This window comes from Marmota marmota, unplaced genomic scaffold (genome assembly GCF_001458135.2).
Source record: "Marmota marmota marmota unplaced genomic scaffold, marMar, whole genome shotgun sequence".
In the NCBI taxonomy this organism is placed as follows: Eukaryota; Metazoa; Chordata; class Mammalia; order Rodentia; family Sciuridae; genus Marmota; species Marmota marmota.
In genome coordinates, this window is record NW_025999964.1 from 564163 (window position 1) to 573533 (window position 9371).

At 58.4% G+C, this 9371-nt stretch overlaps 1 protein-coding gene and 1 long non-coding RNA gene across 6 annotated transcripts in view; one reads left to right on the forward strand and one right to left on the reverse strand.

Moving 5' to 3' along the window:
* Positions 1-6: 6 nt before the first annotated feature.
* Positions 7-5356, forward strand: LOC125616849. Its single transcript, XR_007347624.1, has 2 exons — positions 7-841; positions 3266-5356. It is a non-coding gene; the product is annotated as an uncharacterized LOC125616849 (long non-coding RNA).
* Trabd (TraB domain containing) overlaps positions 4729-9371 on the reverse strand; it is an 8793-nt gene continuing 4150 nt past the window's right edge. For 3 of the 5 annotated variants that reach the window (XM_048803204.1, XM_015506907.2, XM_015506906.2), the window contains 7 exons: positions 9126-9292; positions 8474-8614; positions 6872-6982; positions 6655-6794; positions 6277-6449; positions 6088-6199; positions 4729-5968 (listed from right to left, as the gene is read on the reverse strand). In XM_048803204.1, coding sequence (XP_048659161.1) covers positions 5791-5968; positions 6088-6199; positions 6277-6449; positions 6655-6794; positions 6872-6982; positions 8474-8614; positions 9126-9292 — 1022 coding nt within the window. In that variant the 3' untranslated portion in view covers positions 4729-5790. The remainder of the gene's footprint in view (positions 5969-6087; positions 6200-6276; positions 6450-6654; positions 6795-6871; positions 6983-8473; positions 8615-9125; positions 9293-9371) is intronic. The other 2 variants (XM_048803206.1, XM_048803205.1) reach the window with 2 other exon arrangements.

Genomic DNA, 9371 nt, shown 5'->3' on the forward strand with positions numbered 1-9371 from the left:
GCCGGAAGCCCCACTGTCCCGGTCGGAAGTCCCGCCCCGCGTGACGCCCTTTCGCTGGGGGGCGGTGTCCGCAGCCGCGCCTGCGCGGGCCGCACCCCCCCAGGATTGGCTCTGATTGGCTGGCTCGTCCATCTTTCTGCCACCGCGGGGTGCCAGTCGCCAATCGCCCTCGAGGGCCGGGGTCGAGCTCTAGTCTGCAGTGGCCGCGGCTGGCTCCCTGAGTACCTGACTTGTAGGTCCCTGAAGTTGCGACCCGGTGACATATGACAGACCAGACTGCTCCGAGTGCGCTGACATGCTGAGTGACGTCCCCAAGACCACAGGGGCACTTCCAAGTCGGGGCGAAGCCAAAATCAGCCCCAGCCTCGCGCTGGGCTGCGGGGCTCACCTGGCACGAGCGGAGGAGACAGAGACCCTCGTTTTTCAGGGCTCCAGTGGCAGGAATGGCTGGACATTGAGGCCGCATCTGGAAGTGTTCCGTGGGCCCCAGGTGGGAGCAGGCCACCTGTACCTTCGCATGGGAACAATTCTGGGCCAGCGAGAGCAGGGCCAAAGTGAAGCGTCAAAGGCCAGGGCCAGGGGCCATGCCGGTCCTGGGCCCACTGGGAGCCTGGGTCCGCAGACATACATGTGTGCTGGCTCCTCTTCCCCGCAGTGCTTCCTCATAAGCACCTTGCCTCACCCTTTCTCTCCCTGTCTGTCTGTCTCAGTCACATGCCGTCTGAGAGGGAAGGCATCCTGATGATGGGGTGCCAGGTCCCCCAGAATGGGGCTGGGGCCCCAGAGGAGCCACCTGTGACACCCACAGGTCCAGATCCTCCTGTCAAGCATAGCTCTCCAGGTGAGGAGTTTGAGCAGGTGCTAAAGGATGACAGAAGGTTCAGACAAGCTTGTGGTGTCCCCCTTTCTAAGCTCCTACCCAACCTGGTCCCAAAGAAAAATCTGAGACCTTGAGCTGGGTTCAGGGACACTAGACAAAGGTACATGGTCCCTCCTGGCTGCAACCAGTCTTTGTTCCATTTCTGTCCCCCACCTCATTCTACACTTCAAGGAAGTGGAACTTTCTCTTGGAGCCACAGCATGGGCTTCTGAGACCCCATGTGACCCCAGCTTGCCCCTGTGGAATTGGGTGACCATGAGTGACCCGCTTACTTTCTGCATGGGGTGGAGAGTTATGTGGATGAGGAGACAAAGTAGTTAGTTTGTGCTGAATGGGCATCCTCTCCAGCATTGGACAGTAGCCCTGATCTTTGAGTACCCCAGCTCGGCCTATCTGGGGTCTTCCCACCAGGCCTGCCATTGGAGCCACTGTCTCCAGTTTCCAGTATCCTTTGTCACTGCCCTAGGAGACAGGGCCATAGCTTAGTGTCACCCCTTCCTCTTCCCAGGCCCTGGGTGCTATTGAACCATCCTGCCCGGCTCCCTGTCTCATCCACATTCGGCTGAGACTGGGTTTGGGGAGTTCATGAATATTATTAGGCTGTGTGACCTGCTAGCCTGAGGGGACACATGGTAGGTATTAAGGGTTTCAACAGGTCAGCACAGAAGAGCTGTGGCCCTTCTCAGCCTTGGTGGCTTTGCCTCTGGCTACACCGTTGAACTGCATGGCCTTCTTCAAGAAGCCCTCCTGAGTGTCTGCAAGCAGTCCAGGGTCCAAGGGGCTGGGCAGGATAGGAGCTGGCTGCCCCTCACCCCATACCAGCACAGAAGACACAGCAGAGAGGGGCTTGAACTTAATGCATGAGTCTTCACCTGCCTAGGCCCAGTGGGGCACTGATATCTCATAGGACTGTGCAAGCACACAACAGATTGGGGTGCAGGGCCCACCCCGTCTCCTACACCCCGTCACTGCCTGCTGTCCAGCACAGGCTGGAGGCAGCCTGGTGAGACCCTGGCCATGGCCTGTTGATTCCTGCCTGGCCTCATTTGCTTTATTACCGGCCTGTGCCTGGTTAATCTTGGCGGTAGCTAGCAAAGTCTCCAGTTTTGTTCTGGAAGGGTCTTGATCTGATATGCTGAAGGCGCTGCCCACCTGGCTGTCAGCCTGTCCTGAGCCCTGGAACCATATCCCCTGGATGGTATGGGCAGCCCCTCTCTGTGTGTTTCCATGGCCTTCCCAGTCCCAAGGTGCTCAGAGCTGCTTCACTATATGGGACCCCCAGGGCAAAGTCCTCAGGGCAGAGGTACTGGGAAATCTGGGACCTCTGGGCTGGGGACCTCCCTCCCCCCAACCCTCATTCCTAGCCTGTAGGAGCTTCTCAGCAAAGCAGGAGAGTCCTCCTGGGAGCAGGGGAGGTGGACTGGAGAGCCCCCTGCAGTCCCAGGTGCTCACCAATGTTTCTTGAGTGCTGGCCAAGGTTAGCTGGGGAGCTGACCCTCCTTGCCAGCATGGAAGCTGTTATAGTAGGCTGGGCCCAGGTATGAGGCTGTCCATGTCCTGCAGGCCCACAGCCAACTAGGACTGCAGACCCAGCTGGAGGTCAGGGCTCAGACATGCTTCAGCCCCAGCTAGTGATGGTCTGAGGAGTGGGTGCCAAGGTTCAGGTCAGCAGCTCCCAGCCACATCTTGTTTCTGCTTGACCTAATCTAGAGGCCCCACTCCCCTCCCCTGTGTTCTGTGGAGATCCAAGTTGCAGTCCCTAGGACAAGACTCAGGCCCTTGCCCATGACCAGTACAATCCTCCTATCCTCTGAAGCTCTGTTTGTACTCCTGCCAGGACCTCTCAGAGTCCAGGGATTCTTTCTGCCCCAGTCTCAACTCTGAATCACCATCTAGACACCACCCTCGTGTGTTGCAGAGAAACTGGCAGGAGCCTTAGCAGCCCCATGCAGCCTACCCCTCTCTGACAGCCACATTCCCCTAAGTATTTATTTAGGTACTGGAGATTGAACCCAGGGGTATTTCATCAGTGAGCACATCCCCAGTCCTTTTTGTGTTTTGAGATAGGATCTCACTAAGTTGTTCATGCTGGCCTGGAACTTCCAATTGTGCCTTGGCCCAAGTCACTAGGATTCACAGGTATTTATCTGAAAAACATATACCCCGTTGTTTTTTTCCCACTTATCAATGTAGTATAAACACATATTGTAATAGAAATCTGGATTTTCAAAAATAGGATGAAGAGGGCTGCAGTTGTGGCTCAGTAGTGGAGCGCTTGCTTGCCTAGCATGTGTGAGGCCCTGGGTTCCATTCTCAGCACCACATAAAATTAATAAAGGTATTGTGTCTATCTACAACTAAAATAATAACAATTTAAAAAATTAGGGTGAAGATCCACAGTCTGTCAGATGCAGCTGCTACCCAGTGTACTGACGGCGCTCTGAAGTTGCACCCAAGTCTCTACCACCCAGGGACTCAGAAGCCAAGCCTACATTCTGCCCAGCACCTATGGAGTGAACAGCACTCAGTGAACACCTCTGTGCCTTCAGGGGGTGGGCTGGAGCCCCACTGGTAAAGCACAGCCCACTTTCCCTGCCTCTTTCCACCCATGTGTATTAGCATCTCACCCTTGGGCTCAAAGCACTGGTGGGTCCCTACCCCAGGCTGTAGTACAGTGTGTGGCTGGCTGCTCACCTGGAAGGGGCACTGGTCCCCTTGGGCTGGATGGTGTACCTGCCACGGCAGGCCCTGGGGTTATCCACCCAGATCTGAGGGAAGTTCCTCCCAGGATGGGGCTGAGCTGGCTCAGCAGAAACTTCCTCACCCTTGTCCCAGCAACCAGTCAGCCACCATTCCCACTGGAGGCCACAGCTGCCTCCTCTATCTGAAGCAGCTGGCCAGGGCTTCAGTCCTGTAATCCTCCCACTGTGCATTGACACCTGTCTCTGACACCCAACATGAGCCCTACTGGCTGCCTGTGGGGGTTTACCTTGCCCTGGCCTAGCAGTGGTCCAGGAGTACCCTGGCACACCAGACCCTCCTGCATGAGCCTAAAGCAGCCTGTTGTGTGGATGTCCTGACCTGTCCCCAGTATTCTTGTGCAGGAACCAGGCAGGTCCTGGAAGCAGGAAGCAGTCTTGACACTGAGTGTGGGTGATGGGTCAGAAGCCACCTGGCTGAGTGGGTGCACGCAGGCTAGAAAGACCTGTAGAGGGGCCCAGCTGGTGCCTGACCTCTCATCCCTCATGCCCCACCCAGCCAGACCTTGGGGTTTCAGCAGCACCACCTGGGGCCTGTGGAGAGAAGACCTGGTCAGGCATAGGCGTGGCATCCCTAAAGCCCCTGCCCACCTCTGGGCTAGTGAGGCCCACCTGCTGGTACCATGGAACTCATGCAGGCCAGAGAGGACAGTAAGACCCAGCATGGGGCATCCAGTCAAGCTTCCTAGGGAACAGACGTGGGGAAGAGGCCACCCAGCACCCACAGCCAAGCCCTCTGCATTCCAGCCTCCTCCGTCCCCATTCACTGTGGGTCTCTTTTTGAGTAGGTTCATGCTGTTGGTCCCCACTGGGCCTCCTCCCCTCATGTGTGCAAGTCTGTACTGGGAGGTATGAAGGGACCCTGAGCAGGCTGTCTTGGCTGGGCCCGGTCTACCTTTCTGGGTGGAGGCCTTTGCTAAATATACGTAGGTGCCAGAACTGTGTCCTCCGTTAAGGTGGATGGCACATTCCCCAGGCCTCAGGCAGTGCCCTCAGCATCCTGCAGGCCCAGGGGGTGGGCATGGGAGGCCAGGACCTCCCTGTGCCTTCACCTGAGCCCCACTTCCACACACTTCACAAAGCAGGAGCTTCCAAAATTAGAATTTATTTCAATTTCTAAGGGAACAAATCCACAAACATGAGACAGGAAGACACAGCCCAGCCAGCTTGGCAGTCCCTGTCCAGCTCAAAATGGGTGGGTTTTACCTGATTCAGCTGACAGTCAACACAGGACAAATGACCCTGGGCCCTGATTGGGGAGTTGTACAGATGCTGGCCACAGCTGACCAGGAGCGCTGCGTGGCACAGGCTGACACACAGACTGGGTGTCCACCAAGAGTCAAGGTGGCCCAGGTACCCCCACTGGATGCAGACAGCAGGTTCAAGGCCCTCCTGACCTCAAGGAGGGTGGACCTAGACAGCAACCTCACACCTGAAGCAGCCCTGGCCTGTGCCAGCCTTCAGGTACAGCCCCCAGAGGGCTGGGTTGGACCCCAAGCTGACCCAACGTGCACACGCCCACTCAGATCAGAGACACAAAGGAAGCCTTCCTCTTTGTCCCAGCTGGTTTTAAGGCTTGTATTTCCTGACATTTGCTCCAGTTTTTGTTTTTCTTTGAAGCTAAAATTACCTGAGTGAAAAATTTTTAGACATTAAAAAAAACCCAAACACAGAATCTCTGTAGGCAGAGATTGCAGCCAGGGCACATCCAGGTCAGCAAATCTCCCGTGGAGCTGCCAGTACACAGCGGTGTGGGGCGTCCAGCCCTTGCCGAACCGGCCGGCCCTAAACCCACCGGGAGACGCACTTGGGACCAGACGCTCCTGCCAGCTGCAGCACAAGGCACAGTGAGGTAGGTACAGTCAGCAGCTCACCGGGCCCAGCCCAGGGGGACGGGTCTTGTGCACCTGGCACCTCCCATCCCGCCCCCGGAGCTGGCCTGGGTGCTGAAGCCCATGGACAGCCCCTGCGGTGTGGAGGGGGCTGCTGGGAGGCCCGAGCTCAGATGATTCAATAATCTTTTATTTGGTGGGCAGGGACTGGGGAGGGCAGCGAGGCTTGGCCTGGACCCCCATGGGGGGTGGCTTTAATGCACCTGCACCCAAGACGACTCCAGGGCGGTGCCGGCTTCTCGTCTCCCCCGCGGGCTGCCTACTGGCGCGGCCGGGCCTCAGACACCCTCTGGAGGCAGTACTGCGTCGCGGGCAGCGACAGGACCAGGCTCACGGTGCGGCGGCCCATCCAGTACAGGCCGTAGCCCAGCAGGCCGAAGAAGGCGGCCTTCAAGGCCAGCCTGGACACTCTGCCCGAGATGGACGGCGGGGGGATGCTGGGGGAGGAAGGGGGGGCTGGGCCTGGCTGGGGCACACGCTCCCCAGCCCCAGCCCCCCACGTGTGGGCACCACCCAGCATTGGGGGACCCGGCGTGGCCCCCGCTGGGGCACTCACGTCATGATCTCCTGGATGTTGAGGTCGGTGCTCCAGTTCTTCTCGATGCCGGGCACATGGCCCATGCCCACGACGCCCACGACCACGGAAGGGACACACTTCCGAGGCTCGGCTGTGGGGGAGGGCGGAGGTCAGCTGCGGCGCGGGAACACTGCATCCCAGGGAGCCCCCGCCCGGCCCTCCCGCCACCTTCAGAGGCGCGTGGCAGCTCAAGGCGCCGGGCGGCCTGCCGCAGCGCGTGGGTCAGGTAGACGTCGCGCTCCGCGACGATGGTGCGGTGCAGGTCAGGGAACTCCCCGATCATCTCGGCCATCATCTGCTCCAGCAGGTCCTTCTGCTTGCAGCGCTCCACATCGTCCTTGCTAGGGGCAGAGGGCACGCTGCCAGCCCGCAGAGATAGGCCAGCGGAGGCTGGTCCTGCTGGCCCAGGGCAGGGACCACCACATTGTTTACTTGGGGTTTATGGTGGGAGGAGGTTGGGGGTCCTTGTGGGAGGAGGCTCAGCTGGAAGAGGAGGCAGGGACAGCTGCTGGACATGTACATGGAGGGCCAGGTGGGCTGCCCTACCTGATTGGGTCTGACAGGAAGCAGAGGCCCCAAGCCAGCTTGACCTTCTGCCAGAAGGAGAGTGCAGCGATGGCCCTCTTGAAGGTGACTGGGATGGGTCGGTCACCCAGGTGGAACTTGCAGAAAGGCACCTTACTTGCCTGGAGCAGAGGCTGAGTGTCAGGACTCATGGGTGCAGCAGCTCCCCGATCCCTTGCAGGCCATGCCTGGTACCCACCTCCTTGAAGGCCTCCCTGAACTCTCCGCCAGGGGCCATGCCCAGTTGCTCTGTGATGTGGGCAGACACCTTCAGCAGCAGCATTTGCATGAGCCCAGACATGAGTCCGTTCTGCAGGGAGAGGCCTTATGTTAGCAGGTGGTGCCCAGAGGGAGGGAGGTAGGGCAGTGCCCAACACCCTTGGGCTCCTTCCACACTCAAGGGGAGGCTGCCCTGGCATGTAAGGAGGGTCCAGGTGGGTACCAGAGCAGAGGCATCCTGGCCTCAACAGCCACCTTTCAAACACATTTTCTTTCTTTATAGGACAGTCAAGGCTTTGGCAAGGAGCCAGCTCACAGTCAGATGGCCTGACCATGTGTGTGAGACACAGGCTGATCCTGGGCAAACAGTGATGTTCAGGGTCTCCAAGAGGCTGCCTCACTGCTCGCCACACCTCCTGCCAAGGCCAATACGGATGGCACTATGGTCACCTGGTAGGCCATGTTCACACAGATCACAGCCCAGGCTGCCTCTGGGTCTGGCCAGACCAGTGGGCTCGAGGCAGTTGGGTACACTTAGGAGATCCCCCACCACCCCGAAAATGGCAGGACCATGAGGCTCTGGTCCAAGCCTACTGCCCTGGGTGGATTCTACCCATGAGCTGCTGGTAGACTGTCCACATCCCAGCAAGGTTGGCCTTTGACCCCTGGAAGGTACCTGGAGCCCTGGGGATGTTCTGCTGACAGGAGTGTCCTTGCTTACCTGGGGCTCAGGCCACACCAGGCGGTCCAGGCTAACCACGAGACTCACAGGAATCTAGGCCACATGGTACCAATCTGACCTCCAGAGAGGTTGGAGGCTGAGCCCCCCAAATGCTCTGGACACCAGGGCACAGGAGGCCCTCCATCCCGTCAGCAACATGTTTGTGTTGTCACATTGTAGCTGGGGAGACTGAGTGCTCAGACTCCCTACAGGACTGAGGTGTAGCTGGTGCTGGTGTCTCCCAGACCTGACTCATGCCTCTTTCCTCTGTGCCCCTTTACCTGTGCCCAGCTGCAGCTATGTGCTTCCTAGCAGATTACTGACCCTCTCTCTGGGGGTGGGATGGGTGCTAATGATCCCTGGCTGGAGAGGGAACCACCTCTCTTAAGATGGGCTGTGAAGGTCCGCTGTGACTTCCCTCACTTGGGGGGCACCAGGTGAACAGCAGGCCAAGCGTCTGGGATACCCCTGCAGTGCAACCTGGCTGCAGCTGGGTGTATGGTGCTGGGCTGCCCCCAAGACACACACACACGAATGAGAAGCAGTGCCGGATGAGGGCCATGTAGCCACAAGGTGGGGCACAGACAGGCCAGATGCTGCTGAGATCCTGACATCAGGAATCTTTGCCTTAGGGTCAGATCATCATCTACCTTGTCCTTCCTCATCTGAAACTTGATAGAAATGCCCCCTCCCCTCCACAGCCAAGGTGGAGGGTCAGAGTAGGCTGGGTGCTGATCAGAAGCCAGGATGCAATACACTTGGGACCCTGGCCCTGAGCCCAACACCTTCTCTGCAGGGAACAGGGCAGCCCCGCATCCCCACGTAAACCTGGGAGGCCTCACCCACCACCTGCCGGCGCACCTGCCTCACAGCCTGCTGCAGCTTCTCTAGGCTGACCTCCTGGGCCTCACGCAGCAGCGTCCTCTCATCCATCTTCAGCATGGACACACGGTATTGGCAGAGCTCCACCACCACCACATCAGGCTGCACCTCCCGGATGGTCTGCAAGGTGGGTCACCTCTCTCCTAGATACATGCTGGCCACCATAGGGCAGGGCCCACACCCAGACCAAGCCCCCTCCCTCCCGGAGGTGGCCAGGAAGGCACTAGCCTGGTGCCAACAACTGTGCTGCGGGGGACAGTTTACTTCTTTAAGCAACAAATAAAGTCATGGGGCTGTAGCTCAGTGGCAGAGTGCTTCTCTAGCATGCGTGAAGCACTGGGTTAGATCCTCAGCACCACATAAAGATAAACAAGTAAAATAAAGGCATTCTGTCTATTTACAACCAAAAAAAATTAAAAAACAAATAAAAATAAAATCATGAAGCAGGTGGGCTTCTAAGGGAAGAAAGCACAGGGCCACAGTGAGAGTCCACCTTCTAGTGACTGACCACGTCGAAGCAGAAACTTCCACTGCAGTCCTGGGGCTCAGCCCACCCAGACCTGCATCCAGGCCGGTGGGGGTGGCCCTGGAGAACAGGCCAGGGCAAATGGCGAACAGAGGTGGTACTGACCTTCACAACATCCCGCTTGCTGTCATCACTGAAGTGGGCAGTGCCCACCACATACACCCGGCTCCCGTCCTCAGCCACCAGCTGGGTCACAGTGCGAGGCAGGTTGGGCTGCTCTCGCCGCCGTTTCAGCTTCATCTCCAGGAGCAGGTTGAAGGCATCCACGTCAGCTGCACCAACAGCAAAGGCCACAGTGGGATGAAGCCAGCACTGCAGGCAAGTGTGTGTGTGTGTGTGGGGGGGGGGGGG